The following is a 24,928-nucleotide window of genomic DNA, read 5'->3' as shown; positions in this document are numbered from 1 at the left end:
GCTGTCTGTACAGAGTTTGTACATCCTCCCTGAGACCTCATGGGTGTTGTCCGTCCAGTTGCTTCAGTTTACTCCCAAACTCCGAAGATGTGCAGGTTTGTAGATTAATTGGCCTCTGTAATAACTGTCCCTAGACTGTGCAGGATTGTGCTAGTGTACCGGGGTAATCACTGGTGGGCCAAAGGGCCTGGCGCGGACTCGGTGGGCCGAAGGGCCTGTTTCCATGCTACACTTTCGAACTAAACTACATGGCGATGAAGGAGATGGCATCCTTCAGATGGAACACCAAGCTGTTCTTTCCAAGCCAATGGAATGATTCCACCTAGCAGTTTGCAAAAGAACAGAGAGTTCTGACGGAAAGCCAGCAACACCCGTGAAGCTAAAGCAGATTAATTGCTCCTTTATCTCACTGCCATTTCTGGGACCTTGATGTGGAAATTATACCTTGATGTTCCCCTAAAAATGGACTATATTTCAACGTAGCAAATCTGCAAGTTTGGTTAGAGATACAGAAAAATATTATTGTAAATGCCAATGTTATTTTTGGCTGTTTTTAAGACTACCTTGGTCTGAATCACTTGTGGTATTAGCTTCTTTGAATAAAAATAGATTTTGCTCTTTAGACCAACTGTATCAATTAGTTAAAAGATTTGTATACATGGAGGCAATTCTTTCTTTAATGTAATGGGAGAAATTTAGGCAGTGGCAGCACAATCAATCTGGCTGCACTGTGCTACGATGCTGCCAGATTTATTGTGGAGTATATTTATTCTGAACAGGCAGGTCAACAACTACTTGGTAACATCAGCTCCTGGCTTAGTATCAAATTAGGAAATCCTCATGTCATGCACGGAAGTATCCTTTTATTTTCTTAGCTAATGGAATTTTTACGGCGATGAAGAGAAACATTTAGTTCTCTACTCTGAGTCCTTGAAGAATATTTCAAGCCAGTTTTATGTCCCCTGTTCTATATATGTTTGATTTCACTTCAAATGTATATCCCATTCTAAGGACCTGCCTAATTTGCAATAATGCAACATCAGGCCTCCACATGTCAAGTGTCAAGCATGTTTCATTGTCAAATGCATCAGGAAGGAAACAATTACATTCTCACTTGCTGTAGCTTTACAGACACATTAATACAAGAACACAACATATAAATAAACACTGAACAGTAATACACTAATTTATCAGTAATACTATGTGACCAGAATGGAACAAGTCAAAGTACATAGTGCTCCAAGGTCAACAGTGGATCATTGCTGAGGTAAGGTTGTATTTGGGGTTATTCAATGTGATTCAAGAGCCCAATAGTTGATGGGAATAAGCTGTTATTGAACCAAGAGGTCACAGTTCTCAGGCTCCTGTACCACCTTCCCGATGGTAGCAGTGAGATGTGATCGTGGCAAGGGGGATGTAGGTCTTTGATGATATTAGCTGCCTTTTGGAGGCAGTGCTTTCCGTAGATTCCTTTACTGGTGGGAATTGTCCTAAGCAGCCCCATTCATTTCTTGAAGATGGACACAAAAAGCTGGTGTAACCCAGCATGTCAGACATCTCCAGAATCTCTGGAGAAAAGAAACGGGTGACGTTTCGGGTCCGATGAAGGGTCTCGACCCGAAACGTCACCTATTCCTTCTCTCCAGAGATGTTGTCTGACCCGCTGAGTTACTCCTGCTTTTTGCGTCTATCTTTTTTTTTAAAACCAGCATCTGCAGTTCCTTCCTACACATTAATTTCTTGGCTTAGACAAGACTTTAGCCAGTGGGATTTGTATTTCCCGTGACTTCAAGCAAAACATTCCAGATACAACGATTCACTGTGAGGAGCATAGTCTCGTCAACCCTGGATCTTTTGTCAATCACTTTAAATCTGTATCCTCCAGACCTGGGCTGATGGGAACTGCTTTTTGCCATTTAGCTTTCCCCAAACCATTTATGATCCTCCACACCCCTATTAAATCTCCTTTCAACCTTGTCTCCACAGCTTTTCCAATCCATCCATAATCTGAAATCTTTCGTTCCTGGAACAGTTCCAGTGAACCTTCTCTGCACCCTCTCCAATGCTTTCATATCATCATAAGGATTGGACACGAAGAATTGAAAGTGTTGGCACCCATCCCCTCGTGCGACACTGTTCATCAAGATAATGGCTGATCTTTTGCCTCGGCTCCATTTACCTGCACTATCTCCGTATACCTTGATCCCTTCAATAGCCCGAATGAACCCTTTAAATGAATAATTGACAGTCTTTTGGCACAGAAAATACTAAATTTCACCATCCTCTAAGTAGAGGAAGGTGTAGGTTGATACATTTGGGTTTTTCTTCCCCCTGCATTCTAAGGTGGAGTAAATAGCTTTGTTTTGGAAGCTAGCCAAGCAAATCGGATGATACTGTACACACATACTATTCCTTTTCTCCAGAGATGCTGTCTGACCAGCTGAGTTGTTCTAGCTTTTTGTGCCCATCTACAATCAAGCACTGAAATACAATAAGTCCAGCAAAGGGGTAGATACAGGGTGCAAAATATTAGTTCTCAGCATTGTAGCGCATCAGTTCCAGAGACAAAGTCCAAAGTCCACAATGGGGGAGGGGTGAATTAGACAGTATCCTAACTTCAGGAAGGACCGATCAGATGCGTGAGTGGGGAGAAGAAGGAATGACTGAGCTGGGACAGGTTATTGATTGTGTTAGCTGCTTTTGTGAGGTGGTGTGAAGTTAGTGCGAGTAAATGGTGGGGAGCCTGGTCTGTGTGATGCACTGGGCTTCATTCACAACTCTCTGCAATTTCTTGCGGTCTTGGGCAAAGCTGAATGACCAACTCCTGGTTCTAGACTCCTTAGATGGGGGAAATTGCATTCAGTCTATCAAGGTATTTCACAGGTTTATAAGGTGCTGTGCAATCACCTTTTATTCTGCTGAACTCCGAGCCACCCAACATTTTACCGAGGGGGTGGGTAGGAAGGAAGCAAGAGTCAAAAGTGTTTAATTGGACGTAACCAGCCTAAGGAGGTGGAGGGTTGGGGCAAGAAGTAGCAAGCGATAGTTAACTACATGTGAGGAGGGACTAATCGGCAGATAATAGGACGGAGGTACTGCTACTGTACACAAGGGGCTGACCGGGCTTCGGGCTTTGAATAATGGTGTCGATATTGGCGGCGCCCGCATATGTAATATATGCACATGTGACAAATAAATCGCCACTGAATAGGGGGAGGGGAAATTGTGGAGAGGCTGAGATATTGGGTCAGCTAGACATCTCCACCTTCAGCTCCTGACAGCCATTGGGCATGGCAGTGGCTTGGAGTTGTGAAAAAGAGGTTTATTCTTCCAATCAACCTCTCCTCGGCTGTGTTCATCTATATCTTGCTCGCTCTTGCCCCTCTCCTCCTAACCTCTTTATACATTACTTCCCCTCTTTTTTCAATCAAGATTAAAAGGTCTGTCCCGCTTTCACGACCTAATTCACGACCTTTTTTACTCGTGGACATTTTTCATCGGGCTAGAAAAATGCCCCGACCTACTTGATGCCACAAGCACCTACGACTAGCATCACGGCCCGCTAGGACCTTGTGATGACCATGCTGTGAGTATGAGTCGAGGGCAAACTCGGCAGAGGTCGTGAAAGTGTGACAGGCTCTTAAGGGTGTCGAGCAGAAACATTGACCATTTTTCTTCACGGATACTGCCTGGCCCACTGAGTTCCAGCAGCTCTCCCCTGTTTTTTTTCAGCGTAGGCAGTCTCTTGTCTCTCCTGTTTGCCGTTGTTCTGCTTTTTGCACCAGAGCCAATTTCTTATCCATGCTCCACTAGTTCTCTTAGTCATGGACTTCAATTTTGCTAACCAGCCTTTTATCGAATGCCTTCCAAAAGTTGTACATTCATTATTACCATTATCAATCTTCTTTGTTACCTCATCACAAAGCCAATCAATTTATTCAAACTAGATTTGCCTTTAATAGGTCTACGTTCCTTTCAGAATTCACTTCTCTCTTGGCGACTATTCATTTTCTTGCTGACTGTTTGTAAAGGCTGCCCCCGTTCCTGCCCTCATATTCCATGCATTGATTATCCTTTTGATCTCCAGTCAGCCTTACTTATTTTGCTTACTCTTGTCTCAATATTTCACAGCTGGTAGATGACTTTTATGTTCCCAGTTATCTCAACAAAGTAATATCCCATATCCTCTCTTCCCCTTAGCAGATTAATTTCTCTCCCCCATCCAATTCCCTAAATTTCTAAATTCTGCCTGGTTCTCAACCCCCTTTCTCCACCCCATCCTATTCCTTATAATATTTTATAAACTGTCACAGTGCCTTTCCCTCCTTGGGGAACAGATTGGATGATGTTAAACCATCTCCATTTTGCAAAAAATATACATTGTTCAATTACAAATTTGACCATTTTCCATGTCGGGGCCTTTCTCCATTAAGAAACTCTATAGAGTAATTCAGCATGGAAACAGCCCCATCGGCCCAACTAGCCCCCGCCGACTAACATGCCCCATCTACATTACTTCCTCCGACCTGCATTAGGCCCATATCCCTCTAAACCTGTCCACTGCATGTACTTGTCTCAGTGTTTCTTAACCGTTGCAATAGTACCTGCCTCAACTATCTCGTTCCATACACCCACCACTCTTTTGTGTAAAAAAAATTACCCCTTGGGTACCTGTTAAATCTTTCCCTCCTTGCCTTACTATTTAGTTTATAGGCTCTAATTTTGGTTAGAAACATAGAAACTAGGTGGAGGAGGAGGCCATTCGGCCCTTCGAGCCAGCACCGCCATTCATTGTGATCATGGCTGATCGTCCCCAATCAAATAGAAACATAGAAAATAGGTGCAGGAGGTGGCCTTGTCTGAGGAAGTCCTTTAATTGTATCAGTCCAGTCAATCCATATAACCATATAACCAGATGTCTGTGGAATTCTCTGCCTCAGAGGGAGGTGGAGGCCAGTTCTCTGGATGCTTTCAAGAGAGAGCTAGATAGGGCTTGTAAAGATAGCAGAGTCAATGGATATGGGGATAAGGCAGGTATGTGGTACTGATTGGGGATGATCAGCCATGATCGCATTGAATGGCGGTGCTGGCTCGAAGGGCCGAATGGCCTACTCCTGCACCTATTGTCTATTGTATAGAGGTTAATTTAATGATCGGGGGAAAAGAACGTATCTTCAGTGAATAATGCTGATGTCAAAATCTCCTTGGAGAGACCAGTGGAATGTTTCTCACTCGTTGCACATGTTATCTTTCGGGAAATTAAAGAAAAAAAAAAAAAAATGAGGTGATGATAGTGCTGGTTAATGTCAGACAGAGCGAGATGGTGGATAACTTTGCTTCAACCTCACGAGTACTCCCATTACACCAAGAGTGCCACTCCTACCACTGTTCTCATACCAACCACCTTCAGGGCTGTCTAGTTGAATAATGCTGGCTATTAGTAGTGGGGAACTAGTAAGGTAGTTTGCGCTGTGGAACTACACTGACCAGATGAAACTCTCTAAACATATATTTCACATTGAACCTTGACGGACACTATTGTGGGGATGGTTTCATCCCCACTGGGTGTATCAATGTTGAACTGCAGCATCTCAATGTCTCCACCCTGCCACCAGATTTTCTTTCTACTCGGATATCTTTTAACCTATTTTGAAGATACAATAGACAATAGGTGCAGGAGTAGGCCAATCGGCCCTTCGAGTCAGCACCGCCATTCATTGTGACCATGGCTGATTCATAATAATGAAACTATTAAGTTGGATGCACACGTCATTGACCTCTGAACATAATTGTTTTAACCCCATTTTACATCTCTCCTGGGGGCAGTAAGAACACTGGAACTTAATCCACACAGTATAACGTTTAACATGGCATGCTTAGTGGGTTTGTCTGAGAAAAAGGAAGCATCTCTCTTGCAGTGTGGTATTTTTTCATTTTCAGTGTCTTGTTGAATGAGCGATGTTGGGGAATATTGTCCCTCATTTGTGAATTAATGCACTGTTTGAGGCAACTAGAATGAGTTAGCTGGAGCTAGGAATCAGACAGAACAGACACAGAATAGGGAGAGTGGGTTGGACGGGGAGATTGTGCATTGTGGATAAGGGAATTAATGCTTTTAGAAACATAGCAAATAGGTGCAGGAGGAGGCCATTCAGCCCTTCGAGCCAGCACCACCATTCATTGTGATCATGGCTGATCGCCCCATCAACAAGATATTGTTTCTCTTGTAGATGGCAAAGGCATGAGAGGGTATAACTTAGGATGGAAATACCAAACATTAGAGGGCATAGCTTTAAGGTGAGAGGGACAAAGTTTAAAGGAGATGTGAACAGCAAGTTTATTTTTCCACGGAAAGTGCCTGGAACGCACTGCCAGGTGTGGTGGTTGAGGCATTTAAGAGACTTTTGGATCGGCACATGGATATGTAGGGAATGTATTGAATATGCAGGCAGATAATAGTCATCCTGTTCGTTAGACATTATGGGCCGAAGGGCCTGTTCCTGTGCTGTATTCTTCCATGTTCTCCGTGTGTTCAGATCTGGATGTTGATGGCTGAGTTGCCACCAGATTATCGGAATGGAGTAATTGGTTTTCCATAAAGATATGAACAATTGAGTCCTTGTCACATGTGTCCTGGGTGGATATTCTTAGCAGAACCCTCACCCTTCATGAATTCTGCCACCTCCTTATTCTAGAAGCAGTATTTTAGTCCTTTTTTTAAAATAAGCTCTAATAGTCCTGAATCTGGATGTTTGAAGATCTGGGCATTATCTAAATAAGAGGCGTGGGTGGCGGATCGGTAGAGATACTGCCTTGTAGCGTCAGAGACCCGGGTTCGACCCTGACCACGGGTGCTGTCTGTACGAAGTTTGTACGTTGTCCCCGTGACCTGTGTGGATTTTCTCCGAGATCTTCGGTTTCCTCCCACGCTCCAAGGACGTAGAGATTTGTAGGTTAATTGGCTTGGTGTAAATATAAAATTGTATCTAGTGTGTGTAGGGTAGTGTTAATGTGCCAAGATCACTGGTACGTGCGGACTCGATGAGCCAAAGGGCCTGTTTCCGCACTGCATTCCTAAACTAAATAGGTGATATTGCACCCCTTGCATGTTAAACTCTGAGGTACTCTGAGCTGATGGGCCGAATGGCCTAATTGTGCTTCTATCACTTGTGAACATTTGCAAACTATGATTGACCAGTACCTGCCACAGTGCTTGCTTTAATGAATCTGTCATCCTAGTTATAAAAAAAGATCATTTAATGTCCATGGAGAAGGTTCATAAATATGTTACAAATGATCAATTATTCTTTCTCCACGGAGTATAAATTAGATTGTCGAAAACATAAACAACGCTGAGGTATTCACCTTCAGTTTCACTGCGAGTAGAAGTCTTGCGTTTGATCCAGGCATGTGCAATTTGCGGATGTCTGATGCGAAATATTAGCTGTAGGGCATGGTAAAATGAAGCCTTTCTCAATCAGCTTAGTCGGGCCATCGCCAGGAATATCCCACGTTCTTTCCCTAGTCTGCATTGAAGAAGTCATCTCAACTTTTCTTAGTCAACTAAGAAAATACTGAGATGATAAGAAAATGGGAAGATAGTAATATATTCTGTTTATTCATATTTGACGGATGTGGGTGCAGGTTTTAGGGCAGTCATTTATTGCCCTTCCCTTATAGGTGGCATCATCTTCAGCTGTTGCCCCACTCATAGAAGTGGAGTCGTACAGCATGGAAATGGGCCTTTTGGCCCACTTTTCCCACGCGCCCCATCTACACTAGTCCCACCTGCTGGTGTTCGGCCCATATTCATTTAAACCTGTCCTATCCATGTACCTATTTAATTGTTGCAATCGTCCCTGCCTCAACTGCCCCTTAGGTTTAAGGTGAAGGGGAAAAAATTAAAAGCGTAGAGGTAACATTTTGACACAAAGGGTAGTGGATGTATGGAACAAGCTGCCAGAGGATGTATTTGAGACTGGGACTATCCCAACATTTAAGAATCTATGTTTCCACCACCTACTGAGGCAGTGTGTTCCACATTCCATTCACCCGATGAACGGAACGATGGATGGAAAGATACTGCAATGAAACAGTGCTTCAATCCACTGAGTCCACACCGATCACCTGTTCACACTGGTCCTAAGTTGTTCACTTTTGCATCCACTCCCTACATACTTCGGACAATTTACACATGCAAATTCACCACCAAAGCTGCACGTCTTTGCAAAGTGGGAGAAACCCGGAACACCCAATGGCCGGTGTGGACAAGTTGGGCCGAAGGGCCTGTTTCCACACTGTATCACTCTCTGACTATCAAAAGAGGTGAAGATCAAGGAAGATGTAGAATATTGTTAGCTAGGAGAAGGTGACTTCCTTTGTTGTCCAGCTAGATCTCAATAGTGGGAAGCTTGATGATATGGGGATACAAGAGACTGCGGCTGCTGGAATCTTAAGGACCAAACAAATTGCTGGTTGAACTCAGCAGGCCAGGCAGCATCTGTGGAGTTTGTCCAGCTCTTCATAGATGCTGGCAGTCCTGCCGAGATCCTCCAGCACTTTGTTTTTTGCTCCAGCTTGATGATATGGTCCTTCAAAGAAGGTTTAAGGATGTTCCTGTGCAGGTAATGAACACTCCAATTGCTAAGGTGCTGAGGTTACTGAACATGTGCGGGTGAATGAGATTTGTGGGGAAGGTGATGATGATGATTGGCATGGACACAGTTGGCCAAAGTGTCTGTTTCTGTGTCGTATCACTTGATGACTCTAAATTATTGAGAAGATTTGAAGAAGTAACATGTAGAAACATAGAAAACAGGTGCAGGAGTAGGCCATTCGGCCCTTCGAGCTTTCACTCCACTGTGAAACTACTGGTTGTTCTATACTGAGATTTCCAGAAGATATTTGATAAGATGCCACATCAATGCCTATTGCACAAAATAAAAGCTTGTAGCATGGGAGGTAGGATATGGGTGCAAATGGAAGGATGCCGACAGGAAAGTGTGAGCATAAATGAGTTGTTTTCTAGTTAGTATCATGTATGATGCGGTGTGCACAGCTATTGGTGCTGAGGCCCGAGTCGGGCCCACAGTGTTCTGATTATGTTCCTTGTGCGTATTGTTAGTAATCTCCAGACAAGTGAAACAGGTTGAAGATAGACACAAAATGCTGGAGGAACTCAGTGGGTCAAGCAGCATCTCTGGAGAAAAGGAATAGGTGCTGTTTCGGGTTTGAATCCTCCTTCAGGCTGAAAGATGGACGTTGTGGGGAGGGAAACAAGTCGAGAAAGGACCAGAATAAATCGGGGCCGGCAACAGATGACCTCGGGAAGGGTGGAATCTATAACGCCCATTGTTGGCTGAGGATAACGTGTTAATGAGAGGAATACAAGGTTGCAAACAGTGGAACTAGCAGGACAATTGGGTGAAATAGGTTGGAACATTACTGCATTGCCAACTTTCACCAATGAGTTATCAGGTTAAAACTGGAGCTTGTACTCAACATGTTTCTGTGCTTTAATTTAATTGATGGCTTGTCTTCCAGGGAGAAACTTGTATATGCAGCATGGAACTCAGGAATATAAATCTTCAGGATAAACACACATATATAGTTCAGATGCATCAAGGCAAATCATGGAGAGAAGCTGTAACTGAGTGAGTGATGTGGCTTTACCTGGGTTTTTCTGTTCAATAGATTAACAGTCACTCATCTAGGTATACTCGAGTATGTCTAACTAGAGTGGTACTGAAAAATGATGGGTCGTAGTGTTATAAAAGTACATGGATATTTTAACAGGCACAGTCCGAGCTGAAATTAAATTGTTTTAAAGTATATAGTAGGATGGGGAATATTAGGGCATTCATCTCAAAAGACTATGACAAGTAGTCAGTGGGTTGGCTACAAATTGTAAATGAGTACAACTTACTGTGGTACAATGCTTAAATGTTCTGAGGTCTAAATCCTTTCTCTGGCTTCATAGGCCAACTCAACACGTGTATGTATATATGTGTGTGTGTGTATATATATATGTGTGTGTGTATGTATATGTGTATATATATTCCCATACCTTCTATCGAGATAGATAGATAGATAGATAGATATTCACCCAACCAAAGATATATATTCATCAACCAAATGCCCTGGCAGTATTACTGGATAGAAGGAATGGGTGACATTTCGGGGCAAGAACCTTCTTCAGACTGAGAGTCAGTAGAGAGGGAGACACAGAGATAAGGAAGGGTAAGGTGTGAAAACGAGGTGGTGAGTGTGTGGAACAAGCTGCCAGAGGAGGTAGTTGAGGCAGGTACTATTGCAACATTTAAGATACATTTAGACAGGCACATGGATAGGACAAGTTTGGACCAAGCGCAGGCAGGTAGGACTAGAGTAGCTGGGATATGTTGGCTGGTATGGACAAGTTGGGCCGAAGGGCCTGTTTCCACACAATATCACTCTCTGAGATAGAAAGAGATGCAGATCAAGGAAGATGTAGAATATTGTTAGCTACGAGAAGGTGACTTCCTTTTGTTGTCCAGCTAGATCTCAATAGTTTAACCCTTGAGTGGGAAGCTTGATGATATGGGGACACAAGAGACTGCAGATGTTGGAATCTTAAGGACCAAACAAATTGCTGGTTGGACTCGGCAGGTCAGGCAGCATCTGTGGAGTTTGTCCAGCTCTTCGTAGATGCTGGCAGTCCTGCCGAGATCCTCCAGCACTTTGTTTTTTTTTCCAGCTTGATGATATGGTCCTTCAAATACGGTTTAATGATGTACCTGCACAGGTAATGTAGTTGTGGCACCCTGTGTACCTAAAAGAGCGTTCATTAGACCATCTGATATTCCAGTTGATATAGTCAGAGCACATAACACAATATAATGTAACAACAAAGCATCTTCAACAGGTTTTATTTGGCAAATGCCAAAATAGAATACTCATTGCAGTTAATTTATTCTAATTGAACACACACCGCAAAGGAATAATACTTCCTCACCATGCAATGAAAACAAAGACAAGGTGCCTGGGGCAGGATACTATTCTTCTTAAGCTGTCTAGGTTTGTTTGTGCCAGGAATGAATCTTTAGAGAGGTCAGGCTGGATGTGTGGGTATAAATGTCCCCGGGGATCAGTGCCTGGATCAATAGATTTATCTTTTTATCACACTTCATACATCTTTGAAAATATCTATCCAAAATCCAAGGAAGTCCATGAATATGTTCACATGCATTTACACCGCAGCTGGAGGGCTTAAGACCAATGGAAAGATTGGGTTCCTATTCAAACGGGTTAACTGCTGACTGGGCTGTCTGTCATTGCCTTGGTTCCATAGTCCTACTGTGGAAGTATCTGCAGAGGTGTCTCTCAGAGAATAGAGATCACAACGAATGTGGGCAGTAGTGCTGCAGAGTGGCACGGTGGGGGAGTTGGTGACCTGGGTGCCATGGAGACCAGTCATTGGGTTCAATGCAGCCTGCACTAAAGGGCGAATGGTTTGCTTTATGGAGTTTGAGTATACATACAGGGAGGTTCTACTGCGTTGTACAGGGTCTTGGTGAGGCTCACCTGGAGTATTGGTATAGAGTCTCCAAATCTGAGGAAGGACATTATTGCCATCCGGCAGTGCTGGAACACCCTGATTCCTGGGATGTGACAGTCTTATGAAGAAAGACTGTTTAGACATGGTTTTATACTCTCTAGAATTTAGAAGATTGCGAGGGGATCTTATAGAAACACAAAATTCTTAAGGCTAGATGCAGGCAGATTGTTCCCGATGTTAGGGAAGTCCAGGACCAGGGTCACAGCTTAAGGATAAGGGGGAAATCCTTTAAAACCGAGATGAGGAGAACTTTTTTCACACAGACAGTGGTGAATCTCTGGAACTCTTTGCCACAGAGGGTAGTTGAGGCTAGTTCATTGGCTATATTTTAGATGTGCCCTTGTGGCTAAGGGGATCAGGGGGTTGGAGAGAAGGCAGGTACGGGATACTGAGTTGGATATCAGCCATGATCATTTGAATGGCGGTGCAGGTCGAAGGGCCGAATGGCCTACTCCTAATTTCTAATTCCTAGTTTCTATGTTTCTACAACGAATGTGGGCAGTAGAGCTGCAGAGTGGCACGGTGGTAGAGTAGGTGCCCTAAGGTGCCAGAGACCAGGGTTCAATCCTGACTACGGGCACTGTTTGTATGGAGTTTGTACATTCTCCCTGTGACCACGTGGCTTTTCTCCCACATTCCAAAGACATTCCGTGCAGGTTTGTAGGTTGATTGGCTTCTGTAAATTCTCCCTAGTGTGTCGGATGGAACTAATGTATGGGCGATCATTGGACTGTGTGGGCTCTGTGGGCCGAAGGGCCTGTTTCCACAATGTATCTCTAAACTAAAGAGCAAGGTCCATTCATCTGTGCACTGTGATTTACATTCAAAATCATCAATCTGAAAAGTTAACTGCTCTTTTTCTCCACAGATGCTACCTGACCTGTTGAGTGTTACCAGTGTTTTTCGGTTGTATTTCAGGTTTCCAACACGTGCAGTATTTCACTTTGTAGACTCGTGTAATGTTAGAGTTTGTCAAGCATTTCTAAACCAGGTGTAGCATGACAATAAAAAACACAGTGCTGGAGTAACTCGACTGGTCAGGCAGCAACGCGGAGAACACGGATAGGTGACGCTGTGGGTCGGGACCCTTCCTCACTCTGATGGTGGGAGTGGAGGGAAGGATGGAGGGGAGGAGGGGCAAGACAAAGTCTGGCAAGTGATGGGTGGATACAGATGAAGGGTTAATACATTGTAATACAAATAGCACTTTCTTTTGTAATTGTTTAAGAAGGAACTGCAGATGCTGGAAAATAACAAGGTACACAAAAATGCTGGAGAAACTCAGCGGGTGCAGAAGCATCTATGGAGCGAAGGAAATGAATAAGTGTTTCGGCCCGAAACATTGCCTATTTCTTTCGCTCCATAGATGCTGAGTTTCTCCAGCATTTTTGTGTACTTTTTTTTGTAAACCAGCATCTGCAGTTCCTTGTGGCATTACAACAAACTAATACTCATTCAGCATCAGATTTTCATGGAGTGCCACTGATTTTCTCAGGTATTCAACTCCTGATTGTTGCCACGTTAGTATTGAATGGAAATTATTTTTCTCTTGACTAAACTGCTTTAAATAAAGTGTGACTGATTAAAACGGTCTCTTTCTTCGGGGATAAAAAGATCAAAGAGACCAAAGGTAGGAAAAACTAAGAATGGATGAGAAATTTGTTTAAAATATATACATTTTCTTGACTTCTTCGGCGAGCAAAGTCATTGAAGATCTGAGTGATCTCTGGTAGCTCTCCCAACAGTTGTGCACTTTCCATGAAGTCTACTTGAGGAAGTAGGTGAGAAGATTATCGTGGGCTCCAATTTTCTCCTTGGCTGGCCTTCCAGCAAAGATTGTTTGGTCCCATGTACCCTGAATTTCATTTGTCTGTAATAGCTCTTCATTAAGATGCACATGAATCCAACTTTGATGGAGTCTGTGGTATAGCTTTAAATTGGCCAAGCCCTTGGAAGAACCCAACCAATTATTCTGCATCTGCCCAACAACCAGTATTGGCGACACAAGAGATTGCATATGATAGTTTATCCAGGAAAACAAGCAAACTGATGTTTAGAGGGATATGGGCCAAACGCAGGCAGGTGGGACTAGTATAGATGGGGCATGTTGGCCAGTGTGGGCAAGTTGTGCCGATGGGTCTGTTTCCACCCTGTAGGACTAACTTACAGTGTGTAAGTCAACGGACCAGGCAGCATCTGTGGAGGCAGAATGATGGCCAGTGTTAGTTCTCTCTGTTGCAATTGTGGGGCTTTTAGAGGAATCATGAGCGGCTGTCTCAAGCCTCGAGTTCCGCTGTGAGTTATCTGCTCCTCTTTGGTACATAAGCGGTCTCCCACATTCCTAAACCAGTGGAGATAAGACCAGTGGGTTATCTTCATTGGCGAAGGAGTATTATAGTCACAAAATGGCAAACTCCGGGTTCAGCTTGGCTCGGTTCTCGGTTGTATTACTTTCTGCACTGTTTGCCGGTTGAACGGTCGTGAACGAGAATGCTTTTTCTAAATATCCACCTGCCGTCCATCGCGACCTTCTGCCCTTGGAGATAGAAGGAATTGCAGATGCTGGAATCTTAAGCAAAACGCAAAGTGCTGGAGAAACTCCCCGAGCCAGGCAGACCCTGTGGAGGAGGCGGAGAGGTGATGTTTTGTGTCGCGCCCGGATCCCTTCTTCAGACCTTTGCAATGCACTCCCTGCTTGTCCTCAATGTGTGGTCTGTGGGGCCTCGGAACCCTTTCCTTGACGAGGAGAATCTTCCCCCCTCTGGAACTGTCCACGGCAGGTCTCTAACCACTCCCCCCCCCCCCCCCCCCCCCCCCCCCCCCCCCCCCCCCCAGCTGAATCATGTCTTAAAGGCCATTTCTGGACATCCTCCCATTGCAATCCTAGGACGAAGGTCCCACTGACCAACTAACTCCCATGCTTACCTCCTCTCTACATCCCTCCCCCGTCCAAGTTCCCCGGCCAGTCTGACTGTCTCCAACTGCATTTTATGATCTGTTCTACATTATCCCCCATCTCCATCCCCTTTGTCCTGTTTTCACACCTGACACTTCCTTATCTGCATATATTCCCCCTCTCCCCTGACATCAGTCTGAAGAAGGGTCTCGACCCGAAGCGGCACCCATTCCTTCTCTCCAGAAATGCTGCCTGTCCCGCTGAGCTACTCCAGCATCTTATGACTTCTCCCAACACACAGTGAATCTCAGAACGCCACCATCTCCCTGATCCATTCTGTCCCCATATGATCAGTTATCTTCCTTAAATTTCTCCTTTGAAATGTCTCTCTCTTTCTGAAAGCATAAACAATAATGGGCCTCTGCCAGTGCCAGACTTGTATCCCGGCTCGGCGCTCCATTAACCAGGAGTGACCTTCCCCTCTTTGACGTTATTAATGGTGAAGTTTCCATGACATTCCCCGATGCCCCGACGGCAGTGAAGCTTTTGGGTCGACAATGCCTGATCGGCGGCAGACTTCCAAAGCCGCCACCAGCGAGCTGCCCGAGTAACACAGACGCGCAAATGTCCAGACGTGTGCATCTCAACCTTTTTATTTGCAAACATTTACCAGCACAAAACAAACCAGACAGCGGGGCTTTTTGGTACCAAGTTTGTAGCCCACACCTCGAGAACGAGCGGAGCCCCAGATACCCGGACTCGCGGCAGCACCCGGGGCTTCCTGTGTTTAGAGATTTAAAAAATCTACGACTCTGTTCATCTGTGGTCTGGCATCAGTCATCCGTCTCTGTCTTTCTCTGAGTCTGACGGTCTCTCTCTCGAAGATAGACACAAAATGCTGGTCTCGTATTCCTAATTCCTGTCTCGCTGAGTTACTCTCGCTTTTTGTGTCTATCTTCGGTTTAAACCAGGATCTGCAGTTCTTTCCTACCACATGACTCTCTCTCTCTACATATTCTCTCTCTCTCTCTCCACCAATGCTCGCTTTCTCCACCCTCCACACACACACACACACACACACACACACACACACACACACACACACACACACATATTACACACACACACACACACACACACACACACACACACACACACACAACTACATAAGTCTGAAGAAGGTACACAAAAAGCTGGAGAAACTCAGCAGGTGCAGCAGCATCTATGGAGCGAAGGAAATAGGCAACGTTTCGGGCCGAACCCTTTCTTTAGACTGACATAAGTCTGAAGAAGGGTCTGTACCCGAAACGTCACCCACTACTTCTCTCCAGGGATGTTGTCTGTCCCGCTAAGTTCCTCCAAGATTTTGTGTCCACCTCAGGGTAAACATATAGTTTCTTTCACCCAAACCACATAACACACCATCAATCTCACACACACTCACACACGCTCACATCTCAAGCCGCCTCTGCACATTAATGAGCGTGAAGATTCCGTGTCAGTCACTTTCCGCAGCGGCCGGCCGGTGCTGCGAGTTCACCGCTCCCTCCATCCGCCCATCGGTCCGTATTCCTCTGAATCAAACTTGCGGGAGCCCCCGTACCCCCTCCCTGCCCAGCGGACGTTTCACGCCCGGCCAGCCACAGGTTAAAGGCGGATCGGGGCAAACACAGCCCCACCCCCAAAGTCCCAGCGCCTGTTCCCCTCCCCTTTCACCGTTTACACTTCAGACCCTAAATTGTCCCGAGCCTGTAACCGGCAAAGTCCCCGGTTGCTGATACAGGGTGCAGCAGAAAGCTGGGATAATCCGTGACTGGGGAAACTCGTGGAATTGTTCTGTCCCCTCTCTCCCATTCCCCTCTCCTCCACCCCTTAACTCCCTATCTTCTGATCGCCTCCCCCTCTCCCTCTCTCCCTCAACATCTTCTGATCACGTCTCTCTCCCTCTCCCCTTCTCTCCCTCTCTCCTCCACCCCTCAACCTCTGATTGCCCCCTCTCTCTCTCTCTCTCTCTCTCTCTCTCTCTGTCTCTCTTTCACCCTCTCTACCTATCTCCCCCCCTTCTCCCTCCCTCCTCTCTCTTTCTCTTTCTCTCTCTCCCTTTCTCTCTCTCACTTTCCCTCTCTCCCTCTCCCTGCTACATTGCCTGCCTCGCTCCTCTTTAATCTGTCTCCATCTCTCCGCGCAGTTCCATGTAGACACATACACACACACACACACATACACACTCACACACTGCAATCACGTGGCGCAGAGACACCTCCGCAATTTGGATGTGATGTCCGGGAGCTGGTGGAGAGAAGCGCCGGCTCCGCGCACTTTGCCTCTGCTCCTTGCCCCCCTCTCGGCCCGCCGGGTATTGATGGTGGCGGTGGCCGTGTGCGTGTATGTGTGTGTGTGCCCGCGCGTCCGGGGCGGGGGTTTGCAGTAGGAATTGCCCCGAGCCGACTGATGCGCAAAGGAAAAAATGGAAGTTCTACCCCTGTGCCTCTTAGCCGCCTTGTCTTGGATTTTTGGCAGCGATTTAACGCGAGCAGATTCCATCATCCACATCGGTAAGAAACGGCAGCGGTGTCTGTGTTGTACATGGTTGGAGAAGGCAAAGCGACTGGGGGCGGCGGGGAGGATCGGTGGAGATGAGATGAGAGGAGAGGAGAAGGGAGCATGTTTCGGGATGGTGGGCAGTTGAGATCGGGGGGGGGGGGGGGGGGGTGGATCTCTCTCCCTCTCCCCCTCTCCCCCTCTTCCCCTCTCCGTCTCCCCCCCCCCCCCCCCCCCCCCCCTTCCTCCGTCTGGGTGAGATGTGAGATTCTGACTGAAACCTGGGGCCGGCAATGAGCACCGATCCGGAGCTCTGTGTTGGAATTCCAAGCGTGCTCTCCGGACCTCTCTCTCCCGCTCCCCTCTCCCAAGCCCCTACACCATATCCCAGACCCCACAGCCCCCCCCCCCCCCCCGGCCCCACGATCCAAGATTCAACACCCAAGAAACTTTCTGCCCCCCCCAGCCCCGCCGCAGAAGCTTGAGATTTTTGGGGTCCCTCTGAAGCGTAGACTCGGGTGGCGGCGCACGGGGCGCGTCTCCCCGCCGGCGCCGTGTAAAAGTTTATGGGGACGCCCCTACCTTCATCTTTACCACGAACCCCTCTCTCCCTCTCTCCTGGTATCCTTACCCCAATCCTCCCCTTGTCCCAATCGCCCCCAACTCACCCCCTCTCCACCCAGGATCTGCCCCGAGTCTTTAATACATCTGTACGCCTACAAGTCTATCCCCCCCCCCCCCCCCCCCCCCCCCCCCCCCCCCCCCATCCTCCCCCCCCCCCCCCCCTTTCACATGGGCCCAGAATGTTGGACAAACGGTGAACCCAAACGGGCTAAAAACCGGAGCTGGGCTCAGCGACCTGTAGCCCGTTACTTTACAGTTCCCTTTCGTTGATGTAGAGGACGTCAGGGGTACAGGGCCACCAAACCCATAAAAAGCAGCGATCCGTCAGCGGCATAACCGGAGCCCCCCCTCCCCCCCCCCCCCCCGTTACTTTACAGTTCCCTTTCGTTGATGTAGAGGACGTCAGGGGTACAGGGCCCCCATCGAGCAGCGATCCGTCAGGGCCCCCCCCCCCCCCCCCCCCCCCCCCCCCCCCCCCCCCCCCCCCCCCCGGTGCGGCACCGCCGCCGTTGTCTCTCCCTGCCTTTGCTCTGAGCTCTTGTGAACGGACGGACACCTGTACACTGCCGCCAGTCCGCCTGGGCTTCGGACGGCAAGAACTGCATCCAATGTCCCATTTTATGCCGCTGCGGTAGGCTGTAAAATCGGCCCGAGCACGTTGGCAGTGAAACATGAATGTCTGTTGTACGCGTCGAGAGAGTTTCTTAAATATGTTCGTGTGACGGTCCGTGTACAGGCAGACACACACACACACACACACACACACACACACACACACACACACACACACACACACACACACACACACACACACACACACACACACACACACACACACACACACACTAACTAGATGTACGGCGTCGATAATATGATTCACTTGTAAGTAAAAACACTGAGTGCAGAATAGCCCCAACTCTCGCGTTGCGGATGCAGGCACCGGGAGAGACCCGCTTTTCCACAGGCACATACTTAAGAGACTCAAAGAAAGGCAAACACACAACCCCATCCTGAGCTGCCCAACCAACCTCTGCTGCTAAACCGAAGGCATTTTATTTCCCAGTCAACTATTGCAATTCAGGAGTCCTTATTTTGCATCTATTGTACAACCCTGGTGTGTCCGGGACCCAAGTGGGCAGGAGAGATCTGCATAGTGTTTAGATGCATAGGCATGGACCACACTGTACCCCATATACGGGCCTAGACTTAACATGACGTATCCAAGTGTGTATTCCCTCTTGTACTGTAAGCGGTCACTTTGGACTGTAATTAATGTTTTATTTTATTGGGAAGTTAAATCAGCCAGGCAACAAGTTTATTCGTTTATTAATTACAATGTCACGCATTAATAACTTTGTTTTCAAGATGGCATTTATCCCTGGGATTGAAATGTTGCATGAGGCCGGCCTTTAATATAACATCACGAACCAATGGAACAATATTTTCTTAACATTAATGTTCCCTTGGGAGCGTTGCGTTCAGGCAGATTTATTTATCAGGGGGTCACCAACCCACATATTAACCAGTGAATGCGTTCATGTTGGTCTTTAATTATCTTAATATCTCTTGTTCCAAGTGTTTTATATGATGAGTTGACGGAGCGCTGCCAGCGGGACTGGACAGTTCCCTGGTGCTGAAATTACTCGCTGTAACTTTAAAATGATGGGATTCCCAAATGTCCCGCTCGCTCCTGCAATTCGCCCCCCTTTCCTCTAACCTAACCCCCTCATAATGTGGCTGTAACTTGCCTACTCTTTATCGTTTGCTCTTTCTTTCTCAACCCCCTCCCCTCCCCAGGCGCAATCTTTGAGGAGAGCGCAGCGAAGGACGACGAGGTTTTCCAACTGGCCGTCTCCGACCTCAGCCTCAATGACGACATTCTACAGAGCGAGAAAATAACCTACTCCATCAAGTTCGTCGAGGCGAACAACCCCTTCCAGACAGTGCAGGAAGGTAGGTGCTATGGGCAAGATACAATGAAACCCTCCCCACAAATAACACGGCTGTGTCCCCTGCACCCGAGTCAAACCCACACTCCCGGCTATTTTTAAATTGCCTACACCTCTCCCCTTGGCATCATCCATGGAATCGCGTCTGACCGTCTCCCCACCCACACACAGACAGACAGTTGTGGGAATCTCTCCGCGGCTGCAGAGCCGATGGTGGGCGCTGTTTGACAAGGAATGAATGAATGAATGAATGAATGAATGTTTGCTGGTGGGTGATGGAGATTGAGAGGAGGCATCTGGACTCAGCTCAGCTATTGTCAGTAACTAGTTTGACCCCCACCCACCCCCACCGTCCACCGACCCCTCTTGCAAGAAAATGGCACCGGCGACACAGCCAGTGATCACGGGATACAAATGGATCTGACGCTCTCAGTCTCCAAATCCTTTCTCGGCAGATGGATTATTGCTTGCTTCCGCTGGGTTTTGTCGGAGAGATTGCTGCGTTGCATTCAAACTAATAATCCCGAATAAAGGATTAAAAAAAACAAAGCACATCTGCACGGGTTTAATGTAACCGTGCAGCGTCCAGTTTTGTAACTACCCTCACAGCGCTGTCCCAGGCGGGCTGTCTGAAAACCCCAGAGAGAAAGAGAGATGGTAACTGGATAGAGGAGTCACTGTCTGTATTTCCCTTCCCCTCCTGTTTGTGAGGTGGAGCGAACACGGGATCAGTATTCCCCCCTGAACCGTGGGTGCTGAACCGATTTGCAACCCAAACCTTGACATGCGGCAGACCTTAAGCAATGGATTATTGTTATGTAACTTAATACTGGTATTAATCACCGTAACATTATGTGATGTGCGGCCAGTTTCTTTAACGGGTTGGTGTGGGTAAGTATTGCAGTGTGGAAGTAAAACACTGCAACTGAACGTAACTTTGTCACGAGTGGCTTTAGTTCAGGAGAAGTACTGGCGTCATAAACCAGTTGGCAGAACCAACATTGTGGACCACAGCTGCACAATATAAACCTTGTACAGGTTTTACAACCTTTGTGAGCACGCAAGCACTTTTCACGTGTTTTGGGGTCTCTGCCCCTGGGGTGATGTTTTAAGGCAATATTGGCCCAACTAAACTGTTTATTTTGGCAGAAGGTATCAGTTCAGAGTTTTTGTTATAAGGGATAGCCAATCTCTGAAACATTGCTTCATTGAATATTTTCATTGAATATGAAGGAGGCCATGTGGTCCATCTGTCTCTTCATTCCCACCACCGCTGCACCCAAATGCATATCCAGATGTTTTTGCCTCCAACAACCCCCCAAGTATTTGCTGTAATATTACACCTTTATGTCAACTGTCCCTTGACATCTGTCTTGAGCTTTGATTATATCTGATTATCCTTTGACCTTATTTTGATACATTGCTTTAGTAATGTTACATTCCAATAGCACCCCTCCATTAAAACTGATTCAGCAAGTGTATTGGATTGTGTGTGAAATAGATCTCCATGCCAACAAACTTCTTCTTGCATATGGCATGCACAGCCTAAAGTTGTAGGACAACTTGGTCTATTTGATCTTATTTGACTGTGGTCAACAAACTGCCTCTTCAGCACCCATTGGGAAGTGTGTGTTTCCTTTTAGCACCTCTGTCCATAATATTTCATAGAACCTTCTCTTACCATTGAGTTGAGAACATTTACCTACTTACTACTCTAATGTATTTTGTTTCCATGAGTAGACTCACAGATTATTTAACGTATAATTTTGCCGATGTAGAACATTTTGATTGGACTTGTATTAATGGTTATAAGATGTTTTAATTCTTGAAAAAAATATCATGTGATATATTTGTGATATATTTATCCAGTTTCCACACAGATCAGGTCAATGCATTGGAACAATGAAGAACAATGTTTCTGACAATGTAGCCTTTATCTTAATTGTTAACTTTCAAATGGCAGTAAGCACCATTGGCGTTTGGTGGTTCAAATTAAATCTAGAATCATTTATGAAAAGAGTTAGATGCAGATTTTTTCCCTTGGCCCAGATAGTCTCATACACATACTGTCTTCTTTTGCAGAAATAAGAGTATTATATCTTGAAACCTTGCTTGGTTAGGGATAATCCACTTGTTCTTACAGATTGAAGTAATCTAAACAAGCCAACACTAGTTTAAGGATTTTAGTGGACATACTGCCCATTAAAATTTGAATGCCACTTGCAGTCATCGCGTTTATTAATGGTAAAAGTTAGATGTTTTTCTGATATCACCATTACGATTTAAAAAAAATATTTACCATTAATATTTTGACTTACAAACTTTACCAAGTAACTTCTTCACCAGAATGAGTAAAGCACTGTGACAGGGAGGAAACTGAGGGGGACATTTATTATGGAGAGGTAGAATTCTTGGGCAGATATTGATTGTTTGAAGTATTTTGATGTGACTTCTCAAAGGTAACTTCCCGATGGCTATTTCTTTGCAGCACCTACGTCTAAAATCTAAGCTAATTTCATTCATCAATAATGAATCGGCTAAACTAATTTGTCGCTTGCTCCTGTTCTGCACTTTGATTCCTCGAATAAATTTGCATTGATCTTTCAACTTTAAATTTTACTGATGTTATAAATGTATGTTGCATGTGATTATTAATGTTTCCAAGAAATGTTTGTGCTTCGAAAATTGATTGTATCATTTTGCAGTAGATTTACAGTGTCTCCCATATGTCAGTAGATCAGTTGCCTGTGATTGCTACATCAAGGAGTGATTGGAGCCAGCTTTTGCATCCAATTTGACAGCAGATCAGCTGAAATGAAAATACTAAAGACTCTGAGCAGAGTTTGTGAACACTGTGAAATCCAAATAGGACAATAGTGTATTGCTCATGCCTGCTGCATTTTAACATGGCAGTTCTGGTTAGTTGGAGGTTTATGCCCTTAGTTCTCAGAAGTCTGATTGTTCATTTTATCACAAGGCTTGGGATTGGGCTCATTTGTTCCTCCACAGGGAAGGATAGAAAACCAGTTAAGTCCTTCCAGTTCTATTGCCAAATATATCTAGTGGCTGCTTTCATAGAAGGTTTGCTGCAGAGTCTGTCCAAGTGCTCTGTTAGCCCCTGAGGCATATGGACAGATTTATACAAGTGGACATTTTTATCCAGTAGTGATCACAGAAAGTCTGGTATATCACCAGATATCATTCATTCAAGCATTTCCAGAAGGTCATTTTGGTGATGAGCCGGAGAGAAGTAATATGCAGGAAGTGCAATGGTGGTGTCCGGTTAGGATGGGAATAGATGAAGATATTTGCCTAAAATATCTACATGGAATTATTTGACCGGTGCACCATCCAGCAAACTTTATTATTTGTAATTCACGAGTGTGCTCAGAGGCCGGATGAGAGAAAGCAAATAGCTCTTCGATGGGGACAAGTGTAATCACAACATGTACTGTATGCAGTTTCATTCCAGAGGTAAAAACCTTTCAAGTGAAATAAGTTCAGAGCAATTTACAATTGTAATCGGAAACCAAAAATAATATTGAAAGTTGAATCTAAGTTTACCATGTTTCTCTGAGCTCTCGTTGTGGAAATGAACATTTAGTACAGTTAAAACCAAAGTGACTGTTGTAAGTTAATATGAAAAAGAGGTTCACTTAATCCAGCCCTATTGTTTCTCTGTTCGAGGGAGGGACATTAAGCTGACAGTGTGTGACAGTGTTGTGAAAGTGTTCTCCACATTGACATGGTTCTCATGTCAATGAAGGGTAACATCCAACAACAAAACCAACTCGTAAAAAGGCAATCATATTTGTGTACTTGGATGTTAACCTTGGTTGCTTATTGACTTAAAATAGAAATTTAAACCATGTAATCGATCCATTGCCAACATTGCTTGTTTTCACATTTAGATTATAATCTATTTATAGATAAACACAAAAAGCTGGAGTAACTCAGTAGGTCAGGCAACATCTCTGGAGAAAAGGAATAGGTGACATTTCGGGTCAAGACCCTTCAGCCTGAAGAAGGAGCTTGATCCAAAACATCTCTTATTCCTTTTCTCCAGAGATGCTGTCTGACCCGTTGAGTTACTCCAGCTTTTTTGTGTCTATCTCCAGTTTAAACCAGCAACTGCAGTTACTTCCTACTCATATTTATTTATACCCTGGCCCCACCTGCACCATCACTGATTCTTTGTTCACCTGAAGGCTCAATTTCCTCATTATCGTCACCGCTCGATAGCACGATCTAGTGTAGAACTTTGCTGCCATATCTTACATGTACACATCCATTCCTTCAGTCCTTCAAAGGCTCTTCATCTGCAAGAGTATCTCTTTTGAAACCTAATTATTGTCCAAAATTTTCTCCAGGACATTATCTTCTCATTTACTGAATTCCACGGATTCTGGAACAGTTCCAGCATTTCAATGATATCAAAATGCATCATGATTGTTGAAAAGAGGAATGAGAAAGAAATTAGGAACTAGATATTCTTGCATCTGTTCTCAGGACTTTGTGTACAGAATAAGGGGACAGGGCATTTAGAAAATCATAATACACAGCAACCTTGATATATTAAATCACAATTGTAGGTTTTATCATGTCCCAACATGGATATAAGGTAAATATTAGTTTCACTTGTAACACAGGAGCTTGTATGAAAGTTTACCCCTGACTTGTATTGGGATTGTATTATCAGGCAGAATAAATATACCAGAGGATAAAAAACCTAATGTGGGCAGATGGGATTAGCATAGATGGGTAAAATGATCAGCATGGATATGATGGGCTGAATGGCCTGTTTCTGTACTGTACAGCTATGACTATAAAAATAAATGATCTTTGTAAAATTCAAAGTTTTTATGAAACTTGGATAGATAAAGTGATGTCAGTGGATATAGTGGCTTTTGCTTTTATACAAGATATCATCTAGAATGTGTTATTTTATCAAAAGTATCTGTTACCTCTGCTTATTTCCTTTATCTGCGCTGCTGGTTTTGTCTTCAAAGAGTCCAATTAAATATGACAAATCTAATTTCTCATAAAAATCTTTCACATAAATGGACTGGGAATAATAGGGGATTGGGTGGGTTCATGAAAGGATAGGGAACAGAGTAGTAATGATGGTATTGTGCAGATTGACAGTGGAGTGCTATAGTGATCAGTACTAGTTCCTTTATCATTACCAATGTCAATGAATGATTCAGATGAAAAGATGGACTCTAACCTATGCAAGGTTGTTGATAATATATATAATGGTAAGATTGTAGGGAACCAGCACAGCAGGGCAACAGCAGAGACCTGGGCTTGATACTGACCTCG

General features: G+C 45.1%; 1 protein-coding gene across 1 annotated transcript in view; it reads left to right on the top strand.

The window, feature by feature from the left end:
- Positions 1-16,635: 16,635 nt before the first annotated feature.
- Positions 16,636-24,928, top strand: part of LOC129712988 (glutamate receptor ionotropic, delta-1-like) — a 539,407-nt gene continuing 531,114 nt past the window's right edge. Inside the window, exons 1-2 of the mRNA XM_055661821.1 lie at positions 16,636-17,047; positions 19,455-19,610. Coding sequence (XP_055517796.1) covers positions 16,960-17,047; positions 19,455-19,610 — 244 coding nt within the window. The 5' untranslated portion in view covers positions 16,636-16,959. The remainder of the gene's footprint in view (positions 17,048-19,454; positions 19,611-24,928) is intronic.

The sequence above is a fragment of the Leucoraja erinacea genome, chromosome 34 (assembly GCF_028641065.1).
Source record: "Leucoraja erinacea ecotype New England chromosome 34, Leri_hhj_1, whole genome shotgun sequence".
Classification (NCBI taxonomy): Eukaryota; Metazoa; Chordata; class Chondrichthyes; order Rajiformes; family Rajidae; genus Leucoraja; species Leucoraja erinaceus.
This window is presented reverse-complemented; position numbering and strand designations above follow the sequence as displayed.